Source organism: Triplophysa dalaica, chromosome 12 (genome assembly GCF_015846415.1).
Source record: "Triplophysa dalaica isolate WHDGS20190420 chromosome 12, ASM1584641v1, whole genome shotgun sequence".
Taxonomy (NCBI): Eukaryota; Metazoa; Chordata; class Actinopteri; order Cypriniformes; family Nemacheilidae; genus Triplophysa; species Triplophysa dalaica.
In genome coordinates, this window is record NC_079553.1 from 12,222,672 (window position 1) to 12,240,639 (window position 17,968).

A 17,968-nucleotide genomic window follows, 5' to 3' on the forward strand; every position below is an offset into this window, starting at 1 on the left:
TTCAGCAGTTCGAAAGTTGACCAGTGACTTATTGTCTCATTTCAAACCCAGTCTAAGATCGGTAATAGATACACTTAACACATCTGTTGTACAATAACTGTTTTTTTCTAGACGTCCTGATGGGTTAATAATGCATTAAGCATGTGGTGCATTAGCTTATAGTTAAAAGTTATTCACAATGCTTGTTTACTTCATGAATATGGTAATTAGATAGCAGTGCCAAGCGCAGACCTGCTTAAATAAGATAACAGCTTTGTCCACATATATTATTGATGCAGCCACTGTCAATTTCACCCTAAATTAATTACTCATTTAAAAACTTTTCTCCAAATGAATTGAGTAACACTAAGTAGATGAAAACTGGACCACGGCTATAAAATTCACTTAAGTATAAATGAGAGTATAAACAAGCCAAAAAGCAAATCAATATTTTTCTGAATTATTAATCATCTTTTATCTGTTCTACATACCCTTTAAACCACAACATCATATTCAACTGCCAACAATTAAGATAATTATTAAAGATAATTAAGATTAAATAAATGTACAGTTCTATATTAAAGTGAAAAAATAACTGCATTACAGTTCAATTATTTTACAACAAACCCTACCAAAACTTTATGAAATCACAAAATTATTTTGTACTGTAATATAAACATACTGCAGTGAATTATAAACAGTAAAGTGTCTCATTCCTGTTTCGTAAAGAAAGCGAAAACACTATATAATGAGACCTGTTGTCGGTGTTTCTTAGGTTAGTGTTTGTTGGGTGAAAACTTTTGTGTAATGGAAGAATGACTCGATATGAGACATAAATCACATGTTTTGTTAGTTTTAGTGCATCTTGAATGTGAAATGAACTGCTGTGTCAAGCTTAAAGTTGGATGGAGAGTGCTGTGTGAGAAGAGTTTTGAAAAAATTGAGAAATGTGTCCTAGCGATTGTAATAATTTACAAAAACATTACATGAGGAAAAATGAATAGAAAAGAATGTAGATATGGGTTTGTTTGGAAAGAGAATGAAAAGTACCCCCCATAAATCAGGCCATATCCAGATAGCAAACATAACGGATTTAATGTTGAACCAAGTCTATTTACGGAAGTTGTGTCACTAGGCGGCCATCTTAGCGGCACCTGTGGGCGTTGCAGCTATTTACATAGCAAAGACTGTTAACAAGTCCACAGTCCTATCTACTTGAATGAGGGAAGGCAGATATTTCTAAAATCGATGGCAAAAATTAAACAGCATATTTCAATTATTAAACATGACTATAAACATGAAGTGAACTGTATCGTAACTTTGGTTTGTGCGAAAAAACCAACTTTTATGAGGTCACCTCGCCTCATCTACTGCCCACAGCCCGGCAAGCGCCTCATGAGAGCCCCGCCCCAAAAAATCATCAGTTTTTATCGCTTGACTCGCTTTACTGAAGGCGGGACTTCCTTTGCTAAAGCGGCCACATTGAGCGTTGCATTGCTCCCCATTCATTGCAACGGCAGTGGTGCATCATGTTAATATTAATATCTTTGTGTTTTTGCCATTCAACGTTAAATAATGATCTTTGCTGTCTGCCAAAATAGAGGACAATAGCCAGATTCATCCTTATCAACAGTACTGCTGCTGCTTTTACTTTTATTCTGGAGATGTTTATTAAATTAACATCACTGAATTACTGGCAAGATAATAGAAAGGCCTTATAGCCCACAAAAACTGCGTAAAACAACACCTACTTTTCTGATATAGGTTACAAATAGTCACTTCTGACTTCACATTGTCTCAAAGTATTATAGCTAAAAAGTTCAATAGACACGTAACAGGATTTCAAATTCCATTTCAATCAAAGTACCTCTCGGAGCAAATGGTGACGCATTCTTTCAGTAATGCATTGTTTTCAACAGTTTATCTCTGCTTCGCCAAGAACTCTATATTGCTGAAGCTTTGCCTCGTTGGGCAACTTCAAAGGGATGCCTTCTCATTTCAACAGAAGGAGGAGGAGGGGTCTCGCGGCCACAATAAGCCAGTATCAATCTACGGGTGAGGCCTGAGCTCAGAGAAGCTCTCATCAGAGGCCCACGCCTCGGCCTCCGACATGAATGGATCAAAGTGGAGGGTCATACATAGACCCGACCGGGGGCCTCATGATGGTAGATGAGGGCCGGCGGCTAAAGAGGAGCCTGTTTCAAATAACTCACCTGGTAGGCAGGGCGAGTCTCTGCAGTGTGTGAACCAGGGTCTGACCTTCAGAGAACCCCAACAGGAGCTGCCAACTGCACTCATCTGTGTGAGAAAGAAATGAAACCAGCTCATGACAGGCTTACTGGATAGTAGACAGCATGTGAAGTGTCCGATTTAGTCTCTTTAATGCACTCGACGAGGCACGCTTTATCAAAACAGGCTGAAAATAGCAGGAACGGTAGTCTGTGTGACACTCGAGTACTGTTCCTCTGATTTGATGCGTCTGTTTTTAGAATAAGCAGCACTCCACACTTCGGCACGACATAGTTGAAATGCTTTATCTGAGTGAGTGAGGGTCAGTGAACACCACGGGATAGACGCTTCATCTGCAGCTACCGGAGGCGGTTGTAGTTTATTTAATAACTCACAGACCAATCTATCCGCCAGGTTTTCATACGAGAAGCATTGAAATATAGTATCATTACGATCTTAATTTTCAAATTTAATACAGAAGCCAGAAAGTACCATCACCCCCAGGCAATTGTTTCATATTACAAAAACACATGAACCTATTGTATCTCAAATCACAGCACACCTCAGAGTACTAATATAATGACAGTCATACGGTTATTTATTTACAGTGAAAAATAAGGGATTTCATCATGATAGGGTTTAGGTAAAAATCACATGGAAAAGAAAAGCATTGAAGTGGTTGAGGAGTAACAACCTGAAAGCAACGTAACTTCATTTCACCAGGTATTTCATTATTTCCTTCTACACAGAAGACAAGCAAACGCAATCTCAAAACAATTTGTATTTATTTTACAGGGTATCTATCTAGTTTCTCAGATCTATATTCCTACTTTCTCTGTTGTTCATTTTAGTATGATCTGATTTGGAAGTAGAGATGGTTGGGTTTATGGATGGGGTTACAGTACTGTTTAGTTCTATCGATTCGTATACGGTTTGAACAAATTAGCCACCTTGTAAAAACAGTAAGAATGCACAGTATATTATTAGTATCGGCAATAAATGGCCATTTTTCATGTTGTAGTATCATAGTATCGTACTGTATCGACAATAATATCTGGCCAATATATTAGATCAATTATACATCATTTCTTCAGGGGAAGCATACCCCAGATCACAGTTAAAATCCAGTACAGTACACTTACTGCAATAGCAAAACATTGTTGATTTAGGTGCAATATGAAGATACACTGCCAGTCCAAAAAAAGTCACAAACTCTTATTTCGTTGGACCGCCATTTTCTTTGATTACAGCACACATTCGCCGTTTCTCATTTGGATAAGCTCCTGCAATGTCACAACATTTATCTCATCCAGAGTTGAATTCATTTTCTCAATGGGGTTAAGGTCTGGACTCTGTAGTGGCCCATCCATGTGTAAATAGGATGTCTCATGCTTCCTGAACCACTCTTTCCCAATTTGAGCACCATGAAACCTGGCATTGTCATCTTGGAATATGTCCGTGCCATCAGGGAATAAATAACCCATTGATGGAATAACCTGGTCATTCAGTATATTCAGCTGACCTCATTCTTTGGGCACAAAACTTGGCTGCACCTAGACCTGACCAACTGCAGCAAGCCCAGATCATAGCACTGCCCAGGTGGTGACTTTTTTGGACGGGTATTGTCTTTATGAATGTGTAAGATATCAGAACAAAACACACTGTTTAAAGCAGATTGACTTTTGAATGATTTCTGTGTTCTCTGGGTTGCCTTGTTACCTTGCAATCACTGTTTTAAATGTGAGGAGTTTGTTTCCAAAACGGGACTTTGGCTTTTTCAAAAAATCATCTTTTCTATTGTTTTACCATGTTCTTAATGTGTTTTATTGTTATTTAGTTGTATTTTTTTATTATTATGGCTTAAATCAAAACACACCGACTGCAGTTTGATCCATTAACACGGAATGCACCATAAAAACATGTTTTTTTAATCTTGTTTTGAAAATGAACTCTTAATGTACACTTTTTGCCTTGTTTTAGGCAAATTTATATACAATTTAAATTAATATTATGGGAATTAACCAGGGAGATAATCCTTTATCCATAAATAGCCTCCAAACACTATGCACATTTAATACATGAGGTGGAATTTTCTGCATCCATTTACAAATATTAAACATTTCTCAACTAGAGCCTCCCCATCGCCCCCATTAATCTTGGTCATTTCTAGCACTGATTATCACAGTATTGAATTGTATTATAAAAACTTCAGTGCTGTGCTCTTTTTGACATCCCTAGCGTCTAAAGAGAACAGCGTGCACAGACATGTTTTAAAATAAATCAGTGCAATTTTGTTTAAAAATGCACACAAGTAATGTTTATAGGCATTTTTGTAAAAACTACTCAAATGCCATTATTTATAGGGCAGTTGGAATAATCCATGACTAGGCTTTAGTTAATGTTTTAAACTTTTTTAAACCGTTAAATATTTAAATGTAAATACAAATAAGTAAAAAATATAAACAACTGTTTGCAAAACAACACAACTTTAGAAAACAATAATAAGCAATCAGAACATTTTCAACCAATATTTTCTAGACTGGCATGTTTTAGTCCAGATTAAAATGTGAAATACCTCTGTTATACCACAAATATTTGAAAATGACAGTCATTTATTAATCTGTGTCAGGGCTTAATGGTCACCACAGTTTATCAGGCATACAAAGCTCATTTAGCCCTTTGTACAGAGTACACAGAGACACAGAGTGTTGTAAAACCAGTTGAAAGAAAAGGAGCAAATGTGCTTTCTCGAAATGTAAACCATTTTAAAATGAGGTACTTCTAGTCATTGACAGAATTTTGAAGTGTGTGCGATAAAAGTATTGCGCATGTGCATAATCACAATACAATGTATAACTGAATATCGACACAGAATATTCAGATGCTTAGTAATAAACGTATGATTTAATAAACTGGCCACAATTTTTTTCAAAGTGCTCCCAGTGCAGCATTTATGCCTCACATTTGCATGAAATATCAGTAAAATACCACTATTGCCTCAAACAGACGTTTGCCAAATACAGTTTAAGTGCCAATAAGAAGCATTTTCTCAATCCTCCTGCCAGGAGCAGGTGAGGCACAAAGGTATTTTTGGACATGATGCATGGCTGTTAGGATGTTGAGATGTTAAAGTGAGTGACATAATCATGTTTAGACTATACACACTAAAATCCCTGAAAAGATTGAGATCAACTCACCAGCAAAAGGCACTTTAGAAGCTTGTCTTGCTTTGTGTTTTATATCTCGCACTCTTTCATGCTGAGCCACATCTAAGGAAGAAGCCAAAACATTGCGACGGCATGTTCAAAAAATGCTCCCTTCACTTCCAAAACAACCAGGCAAACACAACAGGGTGACAGCGTGTGCAGTCATGGAACTAGTGCTATCTGGAACAACTCCTATGACACTAAAGGACGAAAATGTTTGTTTTGTTCTTCTACATTTCAAAGAAGCCCTTGATGCATGAATAGGGTAATAACCCTGAGTATGAAGACAGGCCTGTGTTCCTTATCTCTGATGTCAGCACCCGAGTCCACCAGCCTGCCCGCCTCACTGAGCACCCGTTACTAAGCAACAGGGTTATGTACCCGACAAAACATGTCACTCTAATACTTTTCCTGAGCTCCTTCATCCCCCATACATGACATATTACCTCTCCATCCATCAATACGACCATGGTCCATGACAGGCGGGAGTGCTTTTATGTACAGCTTTACTTACGGTAAATAATCATGCAAACAAAGAGAGAATGAGGACATCTGGTGCACAATAGACAACTGTTGCTGACAGAAAAAAGCCTGACTCAGAGATGTATTAATAATAATTTACAAAAAGGAATATTCATTCATTCATTCACTCAATGACACTCTTTCAAATAATGGTGTAACGATGATGAAGAAATGGAAGAAAAATGTTGGAATAAAACTCACGGCTGTATGTCACATGCATATTCGTGCAAACATTTCAATAATGATTGGAATACATTTGGAAACTCAAATATGCTTTTTTATCTTGAGTGCATTATGGTTAATTGTGAAAATAAACAGACCCTTGCTCTGAGAAATTTTCTTCCTTTTGTCAGGAAGTAATTTGCAGAAAGCTACAGTGAATGACTCATAAAGAGGCTTTCCACAGAAAGCTCTCAGATGTTGTTAGCAGATGCGGAGGAAGCTGGTTGTTTTGGAACAGGCACCTAGAATGAGTTTCTTGAAATCGCTGCAGAAGTGTTCAAGAGAGGCTCAGAGAAGATGATCTGCTCAACATGCCCACAACACTCAATGCTGGCGTGATTGTGCCCAGAGTACTGTCCTTTCTAAACTAACATGGTTTTGTTTGAAACAGAATATTTTTCTCTCCGTTTTAGCTCTCTGTCTGAAATGAGATGGCAAAACTGAGCTTTTGGGGGGAAAAAACGCTCTCTGAAGTGGATCAATTTGGAAACGTCCATTTTGTGTTGAAGTGTGAACAACGAAAGCAGATACTTTCGAAAGTGATGATGTGTTTTTCTTCATGTGATGCACTTGTTTTGGCTGCTCTCAAATTTGACAAATTTGATTGATGTTAGTTAGATTGCATTTCTTTGAAGGAGACTGAATGTTGTTGGTTGGGAGCGCAACGCATTTTCAATTGCTTTTGCAAGCAATTAGTCTTGTGTTACTCGCAGCAACATCTTTACCTCATTGTCCATCCATTTAAAAAACTCTTCGCCTTTCGTACATTGCTGGGACATTATAGACCACTTCGCTAGACGTAAAGGAAAAGTTCAGAAGCACTTCCGGTTTCATATTTTTAATCTTTTTAATATCTCAGTACCATCACTGGTTGAAACAAATGAATGTGATTTTCGTATTCAGCATGTTAAACTTCATAAAGAAAAAAAAAAGAAAAAATTAAAGTGAAACACAACTTTAAAAAAATAGTTTCAAAGTATTTTATTCATTCTTCAAAATATGTGTTTAGCATTTTAATTTGGTTCTGTTGGTTGTATTTTTTTTTTCAAATGTTTGTGTAGTGTTAAAAAACTGCAACAGGATGTTCTTCTTTTTCTATAAGATGTAAATAAATTCCTGACAGAAATGTAGCAGGTTGAAGCATCTTACATTTATTCATGCGCAGTGCACGGATTCAAGCGTTTTCAGACATACTAGTGTGGATGGGCAGCCCCTAAAATGCTAGTGTGGACGAAGATGCCGGGTTGAGTTCTTTAAAAGTGAGAAATGCTGAAAAGATACAAGGATGGGGAAAATATGAAGAAAAGAGAAATGTTACAGAAAACGTGCATGTGTTAGAGATGACAATGCATTCAAAGTGACAGTGACATGCTGCAACAAAGCGAATAGAAATTAGATTCAGTGAAAGCTGTTGATATGATGTCACGCGACTGTCATTTTCATGCAATGATGTGATATGCTATAATAGTATTTGGGATATTTGTGAAGGAACAGGATTAGTCAAGAACATACAAACTGAAACCCATTTCTAGCAATGCCTTGTAAAGGTGAAATAATAACAATATAATATGTAAGATAACATTCAAGTGGACCATGTGCCAAAAACAGATACAACGTGAAGCCCCTCAGCAACAAAGTCACACAATTGTCAAATAACTGCAAGAGGAAGATACAATTCAAATAAAATAGAAACTGATCACAAACTATCCCCAAAATAAACGTTTTCTTCTTCCTCTTAAACCTAAACAAGCTGTGTTGCAAATTAAATATGCAAGCAGCTCCTTACTTTCCCCACTTCAAAGGCAAACATGGAACAGTACACAAGTCCTTGTAATTACCAACTGAATTAACATGTCTATTAGCATATTAGTATAACAGATTCTCAGATGCGGTCTTAAGGGAGACTTTATGTTCCCTGCACTCCTTTGCTCGAGTGCACGACCTGCAGCTCTGATAAGAGGGCAAGATGAGAGGTGGAGATGAACTCAACCCATCCGCAACAAACCAACACGTGCCACACACACGTTAGGCTGCTTAAGCATATACAAGATGACCAGATGAGCTTAAACACACACAGAGGTGAAGAAATACAGTCGTTTATGAGAAAACAAACAGTTTGCGTGATATAAAAGCATTCGGTCATCTCTGAAACCAACCTGATCGCACCCAATTGTGTATAAATAACACGCTTTTGCATTATCGTCTAATACGTACGCCAAATTGCGATTTTGAGTGCACATGATACGCCAATGTTTGCCTGTACCTCGGTGGAGAGCAGCCATTTTAAAACGTACATGAAGAGGAAACACTGAAATAATTAAAATAATAAGGTTAGGTTTAGGGTTTGGGTTAGGGTAGAGGTTATAATATGCACGGACGCTAACATTAGGTTTAGGCTTTGGGTTAGGGGACAGGGTAATGAGACAAATTGCTGTTTAATATGCAAACGCGCTAATTGGCGTATCATATGCACGCAAAAAAAGGCGTATTTATGCACGCAAAATCGCAATTTGCCGTCCTTATTATACGATAATGCACAGCGCGTGTTATTTATACGCAATTGGTGCGAATGGGCTGCTGAAACAAAGTTTACTTTAAGTTTAAAGGTCCAGTGTATGACATTTAGCGGCATCTAGCAGTGAGGTTGCGAATTGCAACCAACGGCTCACTCCACCCCTCCCTTTGAAAGCACTATGGTGGCTGACACAGAACAAAGTCACAGTTTCGCTTCTTTGCTGAAGGAGATCCTATATTTACAAAACACTGTAGAACACTGTTGAACAGTTTGTCCATTACGGCTACTGTAGAAACAACATGGTGAATTACATGTGTGTGTAGATAGAAATAGCTGATTCTAAGGTCATAAAAACATAACACTTCATTATGTGAGGGCTTAATACATCTCTGAAGACATAGTTATGTATATTATCTTGTATTTCTGATACTAGATCCAAATTACACAGCATCTTTAAGACATGAAACTCTATTAATCACTTTATAAAAAGTATTGTGATAAGACTCTACAGATGTAAATGCAGTGGTAGATTCATATAATAGTCCATGTTTTAAGCCTTATTTGTAAAATGCTAAAATGGTTCCCATGTCTTTAAAACTATTGAAGTATTATCCTACTTTGACATATTTGTCTGTGTTTTTTTCCACTTTTTTTGTTCTCTATGTAGGTAAGAAATACAAGCTAGTTGCAGACTTCCAAAATGGCTAGTAACAGTACCAATTACATTTATGATTTGTTTGTCACTGGGTTTTGCAAATATCTAACCAATAAAAAGTATTAAAAAGTGCTTACACACTTAAAAAGTATACATTGTTTTTTCCCATTTCATGAATACAACGAATTTGGACATGCGTTTAATTTCGAAGGTCTCCCTCATACACCGGTTAGGTTTGGGGGTGGAGTTAGGGGAGGTGCTTCGGAATTGCTTTTTCTAAGAACCATACGATTCACATCATACGAAGTCATACTAAGTAGCCACCTCATAAAACAGTTAGGAATACCCGTCACATCAGCTGTAACTTCAGGTAAACATGATTGAGAGCAAAGAATTTAACCTTGTAGCACTTTTGTAGACTTTTCTCTCAGAGCATCTCTCTTTTTCAAGTGCTACATAAAGTACAGAGGACAGAACAGCAGAATGAATCGTGACGACTCAAAGGGAACATTAAATTACATTAAGTTTCTTCAGTCTGACCTCAATTCTCACGGTGTACAAAGAACCCAACAGAAGAGATGAGGGCAGCGGGCAAAGAGGCAGACTCGAATGTTAATAGCGTGCTTCTTCAGAGATCGTCAATCAAGTTCAAGCATAAACTCAATAAAATAGATTTTAAATAGATTTTCTGCCTGGGTAAAACTTGTAGTCATAATGCTAGCATGGTTGCCAGGGTGTTGGTATGCAGTTACAAAGTCGAGCATTACAATTATTACTGCTTAAACCAACAACAACAGAAGTTTGATAGCTCGTGTTAGTTGTAAAGAACACAGACTGTCTGCTGTCACTGAAGGTTTGATGACATTTAATGAACTAGATGACATTTATAACACCGTTGATGTCTTCATTGAGCCTGAAGGTGTAGTTGTACACAAGCACCTGGGAGATGTGCGAACCTTAATGTGATTTGATTATGACTCATACACGCTGCTCAGCAAACATGCTTTTATCCCGAAAGATCTTGATGAAACACTCAAAATGTATAAAGATCTATAAAGAAAAGCTTTCGCATACAAGTAAACCTACCATCACCTATCCCCACGTACAACTCGGATCAACCGTGACTCACAAACAGCGCCTCTCCGCTCTCCTTATAAAACAAAGCACTCGAAAAATGCAGTACCCATCCTGACCCCATGTTTTGTGCGCTCTGGGCGTGAAATGGAGCCCTCTTCCTCTTTAGCCTTTGTACTGTTCCTTGAAAAGCCCTTCATCGTGTGCCGGATCTGTTTGTGATATTATGAAGCTATTAGTGAGGTCTTTGATGGCTTGATAAAAATAAGCACGCGCCGATTTGACAGTGCCGCAATTAATGAATACTAATTAAAAGCCTTTGTTGATGGCCGGGGCGAGAGAGGGACGAGCGAGCTTGGTTTTCAATGCTTTAATTGAAACCCTTTGTCACTTGCCCACTTGCGTGTGAATAAGTGCTCTCTGTAACTCCGAAAAACAAGAACAATGCAAATTAATTTGACTCATTTGCATAAATATAATGCGCTCGCATTTGTGGTGAAAGCTGCAGGATTCATAAAACAGCGATCGTTTGTCACTCGAAAGCTTGTCCGGTTGAGTCCTGCGTCAAACCGGTTTCAGTTCATCAGTCTTTCATCTGATTGGAAATTCTGAAGACGCGAGTGTCGGCCCGTCTCGATTCATCACAGTTGTAAGATGCAGGATGGCATGAAGCAGAAGGAAAAAGTGGTGATTGAAGAGATGGGTGTAGAATATGCCAGAAGTCTGGCACCTTGTGACGGAGGTGCTAGAGTCTTGAGAGTGAATCTGGATCTAAAATTCTTTTTCAATTTAACAAATTCTGAAATAAACACTAGAGAGGAATTTATAGAATCACAGATGAGAGTGACTAACGCAATCTACGAAAAGCAGTGCAAATAAACCTAGTTTATGAGCTTATGATAAATAATAAAAAAACTTGACACGGTCCTTGGTGTTAAATTCGCCGGATCATTCCGTACTTATTTTCTTTGTCTTTTGTGTGTTATAAGTTGCCCATGCATGTATAATACACGTTAAATTGCAAAAATTAAAGTGTCGGAACAAAATATGTATTTATTTAGAAGCGAATACCCACCCAGACCTGCCCAAAACGCCTCGTGGAACCACACCCACAAAACTTGACGTCAGCTCGTGGATTGATTTGACTAAAACCGCCCAAATCTACACGCAAGTAATGTGGGCGGTCCTTTAAATCTCATTTTACCATCGCCGTCAAGTCGTTACATTTCCATACAGTATTCAACTGATCACTACGCACTAGTGACCTGGCCAATCATAGCACACCTCGCTTTTCAGAGCGATGAGCTTTGTAAATTTCAGCGCGTTTCAGAGAGGCGGAGCAAAGAAGAGATACAAACATGCACGGTATGTGGAAAATACAGCGTTTTTTAACCTTAAATCGTGTATACACATTGTATTACATCTAAAGCAAACAATAATATTTGTTTAAGCCGTGTCTTATGACCCCTTTAAAGCAACACTATAGAACATTTGCTCACGTCTCCCCAATGTGGTGCAATTGTCTGTTTACAGTGTCGTAAATAATGTTGCTGTATAAGCTTCCACGTGGGCAATGTGCGTACATTTATTTACTAAACTGATGGAACCGGTTAATTCAGGAACGTCATTTGGAAACCAAATCGCGCTCTTCCTAGGCAGGGAATAGGCAGGGCTGTGTGTACCGATCCAAACACAGAACTTACAGAGTGTGGTTGTAGCCGCTATGAGGCTGCTCAGGCAGCATCGGCAGTATAATTTGTCCGGTTAAGAGTCATTTTACCACTGAAATAATTTGAGAGAGATTATTTTAATATCGAAAAAACTACAAAGTGTTGCTTTAAACCCAAACAATGATTGTCTTTGTCCTGAGGATAGATTCTGCCCACCCTGGCAGTGAAATAAGAATCTTTCGTATTTTTTCTGGTTTTAAGCACAAGACTAAGACCAAATTGTTGGCAAAGGCTCGCACACCTGAGTTGGCGTCTAGTTCAACCCCAGCAAAACTTTTCTGCAAGTGTGTGGTATGCAGCACTCCAGCACTCAAATCCCAACGCGCGAGCTGTTTCTGGAGCCGATAATTGTGTGAGATAATGCAGATCTACAGCGATAAGTAGAGAGATGAGGAGCATTGTTTTTATTACAGACACAATGCAGAGCAGATGGAACTGATAGAGGACAGATAAAGAAAACAGAACGAAAGAGACAGAGTAGACAAATACAGTAAGAATGGGTGCTGTGGAGGCGGAAATACAATGTGACATTGACAGTGCGCTAACCAATAAAATCAATCTGGGACAAGGTCAACGGCGAGTAACAATTACTGGTAACATCACGACCAACTACTGGAGAAATGTCTGGGCTTCATGTTTCATATTTAAACTTTATTTAGCTGCTTCATCAATTACACACGAGAAAGAACTTCACAGATCTTATAAGACATGAAAGACATTAAAGAGAGTAAATGGAAACTTTTGTTCAAGTCTACTGCGTCTTCCGGAGAAAAAAGACCCAGAAATCTCACTAATGTCTCACAAATGAGTTGAAGAAAAAACCAAAGTCTCACAAACAAAGCTTGGATTTGCTTAATCTGTCATCAAGTTAAAAAAGATTTTAAGAATTTAAATATGAACTCAAACACTTACCCAAATCCAGATAAATAATACAATCTACATTCATGTTACACCTCCATACTCTTCCTGTGATTTAACTTTAATTGTCTCATTTGTTTCTATATTTATTCTCCAAAGCCAAATTAAGAGAAACATCTGTGACTAAGTTTATACTTCAAGAGAACTGAGGAAAAGAGCAACATCTGAAAAAAAATATCTTCCAGGTATCTATTTTATAGATTGCATCCATAAATCTAAAGATTCCTTGTAAAGCGACTTACAAATCAGGCAAATACACAACAATAGATTGTAAGGAAGGTAACACCTTCAGAGCTGCAAAAATGCAGGTGTACCAGCAAATAAGAGTAGTACAAGTGCAGAGAAGTGGAAAGTATTTTTAGGGAATAGAAAGGTGCCTTTGTTTACATAGTTATGAGATAGTTAAGAAGTCATGGAAGAGCTACGACTTCAGCAGTTTCTTGTACGATGTGATGGTCTCAGCAGAACGCGTGAAGGGTGGAAGCTTCTTCCATCCCCAACAGACAGAAAACATGTGAAAGTTCCAGTTAGTGACTTTCAACACCTCAGAGGATGGGAGTGAAAACACAGACTTGGAGTTTTGAGGTATTCAAACGCTGATCCAGAGGCAGATGTGAACTCCATTGACGGTATGGAAATAGCTTGGTTTTAAAAGGATAGTTCTTCTCAAAATAAGTCATCATTTATTCACCTCATGTCGTTTAAAACCTTGTTACCCGTTTAACACAAAAGACAACATTTTGAGGATTGTCTCGGTGGTTTTCAATAGAAGTCAATGGTGGCCAATGTTGTTTGGTTCCCAACGTTCTTCAAAATTTCCTTTGGTGTTCCTCAGAAGAAAGCAAGTCATACAGGTTTGGAATGACATGAGGATGAGTGAATAAAGGAAGAACTTTCATTATGAGGTAAGGTTAACTACCCTTTTCGATGACCAGAATCTGACCACATCATGTCAATCACTGCAAAGTCACTCCCCTTTCCTGTTCCCCTCCTCATTGTCAATTCAGCTCACACCTTCGTCTGTGGCCAGCAGCGCCATACCCAGCCATGACGGTTCATCTTTGGAAAACAAGTTTTGCCCATGGAGGAGTGTGCAAATGCACGCTTGTAAGTGTAGGCCGGTGGCCCGAGGCGTCGTACCTGGGTCAATACTCTTTCATGCCGCAGCTGGGCTGAGCGACGAGGCCATTGTGCTACTGTCACGCTGTGAGGGGCTTCAGTCTGCAGGGGTGGCCGCAGCACAGCTAATGAGCACGGTTCCGAGTCCCAGGAGTGGGAGCTGGCTGTGCAAAAGTGCGCGCGCGTGTTTGTGTACGAGCGAGCGTCTGCTAGAACCACTGTCCTGCTCCTTCCTCTACATTATTCATGCGCTCGATACACACTGCCACATTCTGCTACCCTGAGAGCAGCGTGTGATGTGTATCTCAGGGAATGTCTCGCTACCTCTGTCCCTTCCCTGCCTCTCGCTGTCTCCTCATTCGCCGCTTTCGTTGTCACCGCTGCACGCCGAACTGATGGAGAATGTAGAACAGCAGTCACACTCGTGTCCTCCCGGTCCGGGTGAGGGATCGCCGCGGCAGGGGAGCGAAAATCATAATGATGAGAATCATGTTGTGCTTTTGGCCCTTTTGGAACTTTTTATTGACAGGATGAGATAGATATATTTGGGGGGAGGTGAGAAAACCGATGTTGAGATGATGTGCGCTGGACTCAAGCTAATGCTGCCCACACGAGCACCGTAAGAATTGTATAGCACAGCTGAACTTGTTCTACATTATCGGAAAAAGTATTGCACATGTTGTCATCACAAAGCTGTGTGTGGTTCCCAGGGGTTGCTATGCAGTTACCAATGTGGTTTGTAACATTATATTATAGTGGTTGGGGTGGCTGGCAGGCCTCACCCAAGACGAAGAAAACAACAGGCAAGTTTATATCATGTCTTTATGGGATTCGTACGAACGTCTAGAAGTTACAGTGGACCTTTTATTTAAGGCAGTGGTTCTCAAATGGGGGTACTGCAGGGGGCACCTGAGAGAAACTGACATTTAGGATTAAATAATGAAAATCAATAAATTATGATATAGCATTTTTATATGAAATTAGGACTACACAAAGATGCATGAAAAATAAATTAATAATTTTAGATATAATAACTGTTTGTCCCTCATTTCACTGACTTTCACGGTAAATGTTGTTGTCTGGTCAATGGGTACTTGACTTGAGAAGTCATAAAAAGGAGTTACTTAAGCCACTAAAAAAATTGAGAACCACTGATTTAAGGTATAGTTTACCGGAAAACGAAATGATCAAAAAATGAATCCCTCATAATTTAAGGAACATCTTAATGTTGAATGCAAACGGTGATTTTTATTAAAATAAATAAATAAAATTGTATATACTTTATATACAGAATTAGATTCCAAAATATGAAATCTCCATAAAACACACATCCATAAACTTCTCTGAAGGGTTAAAAATGTCTCATGAAGCAAAACGTTTTATGTATGAAAATGTTAAATTTTCTTGCTTATTTAAGGAAACTAAAACCAAATCAAACACTTAAGGACTCAATGCAAACGTGTCGACTCGTAATTGAAATAAATTGAGATCTTGAAATGGCTGAAAAAGATAACTTGAAATCTTGAAATGGTTGAAATAGATCACTTGACATTTTGAAAGTTTAAATAAATAACTTGAAATCTTGAAATGGTTGAAATAGATCACTTGACATTTTGAAAGTTTAAATAAATAACTTGAAATCTTGAAATGGCTGAAGTAGATCACTTGAAATAGTTAAAATAGATAACTTGCAATTTTGAAACGGCTTAAATAGATAACTTGAAATGGTTTCTTCACATCTTGTGACTTAATTAAGTCACAAGACAAATGAGATCCAATTAAATATCAGTGTGTCACCATTTTTTAATTAAGCGCTCTTAACAGTTTCATCTCATTAAATGCTTAAACTATTAATTCTATCATTTCCTTTCAGAAAAAATAAAACCCTCCAATTGAGAGTTTGTGTACTATAAGGAACAAAAGTATTGGGACGCCCCTTCTAATGAACAGGTTTGAGTACTTATTGAGTCATAACTGTGAACACAAATCTTAATGCTACAGCATACAATGATATTCTGGACAGTGGTACACTTCTAGTTGTATTGCAACAGTTTGGGCAGGGACCTTTTCTATTCCGACATGATAATGTCCCTTAGCACAAAGCAAGTTTTAAATAGAAATGATTGATTCAATCTAATGTAGAAGAAACTTGACTGGTCCCAGACCTGAACCCTGCTGAACACCTTTGAGTAAAAGACTCATCGAATGACTTGTACACAGGTGTAAAGTCATTTCAGAACAAAAAACGCCCCTACAAAGATGGAAACAGAATTCTTTACTTCGGTATTGTATGATAGCATAAATGGAATAGATAACCTACCAATTACTTTTCAACTTAACAACTTCTAGTATGGCGTGAGGGTGAGTTTCCCTTTTCGGTAAAATCTCTCTTCAACAAGCTGCACAATTTGAGGCATCACTGATGTGGACAGCACAAAAGAATAACAGGCATTATTACCTCAGCAACCACCACATATCAGCGAAACTAATTGGTTTTAATGCAGGGAGTCAGGGAAAGTTTAAATGAAAAGAATCAAACTAACAAATAAAGCTGCGATATCAAACCGCAAAGGGTTATGAAGAAACAAACAGCGCAGTTTGCGTGTGCGAAGGAAGCTAATTACTCACGCTCGACACACATCACAGCACAACAGTTTTCTCTAGAGACTGAATCATTAGGTAGAATCAGACATGACAATATAATACCACACATACAGCAGCACATCAGAGAAATACGAGCATTGTGTGTGTGAAAGAAACGCCCGACGGGGTGATTTATCTCCAGTAGTGTTGGCAGGCAGACAGCAGATGAGGGCAGTAATGTGACCAGGTCATTTCGTTCCATTAGCGCTTCGGTGACGGAACGCGTGTGTAATTAGGACAGGGACAGCAAGTCATGAATCAAATACACAAACAACAGACATGCTTCAGCGAATGCATATGCACAAACACAAATCCCAAAGGCTACTTTCCCCTCTATGCGTCTGGAAAATCAGTAAAAAGTCTTTGCCACATGCCGATGAACTCGAGACAGACAAGTTCCAGCCTAAATCCTATTTGGATAGGAATAGTATTCCCTGAACAAGTTAGGTACATTTGTTTCACAGGAGTAGTTTCTGATTTCAATCCCGAATGAATCAAACACTGATGAATTTTCACTCGCACAAACCTTTGGAAAAAACCATGGAGAAAATGACCTCATATCTAGAGTCCATTGAGAAATCAAATACTGCGCGAATAGGAACGTCTGTGATTCCTGTATTTTTGTGTGCTGCATTTTCATTTATCCCATTAAAAACCATAAGTAAAGTCCAGTTTCTTGTTGGGCATCCTGGTGCCTTATTATGGATTGGAATCCCTTTAGTTCAGACCCTGGATAATAATTGGCGGCCACATTAGTGCTGGCATCACATCTGATTTAAAAACAAATAGAAATGAGAAGAGTATGAGCACATACTGTTAAGAATGACCGCTGTGCTAGAAACATCTTGTGTGAACCTTAAACCGTCATTTCTTGCTTTAATCACATACATAATGTTAAAAATTGATTTGGGTGAAACCTTGTAATACTCTAAATAGTTTATATATACAGTAGAGCAATAGTCAAAGATGACTTGGACCTAAGACTAACCATATAAAAGATGGTAGACATGCAATGATATATCGGGCCATCATTTTTAAATTAAAGTAATTTTTCATACCGTTTCCTGTTAATGCAACAAATTACGCTCTGTTTGAACATGTTAAGACTCATCAACAGTTTGACGTTCAAGTAAGTTAAAGGGATATTCACCCAAAA

General features: G+C 38.4%; 1 protein-coding gene across 1 annotated transcript in view; it reads right to left on the minus strand.

Moving 5' to 3' along the window:
- Nucleotides 1–2,121: 2,121 nt before the first annotated feature.
- Nucleotides 2,122–17,968, minus strand: part of ulk4 (unc-51 like kinase 4) — a 138,315-nt gene continuing 122,468 nt past the window's right edge. Inside the window, exon 36 of the mRNA XM_056763081.1 lies at nt 2,122–2,277. Coding sequence (XP_056619059.1) covers nt 2,137–2,277 — 141 coding nt within the window. The 3' untranslated portion in view covers nt 2,122–2,136. The remainder of the gene's footprint in view (nt 2,278–17,968) is intronic.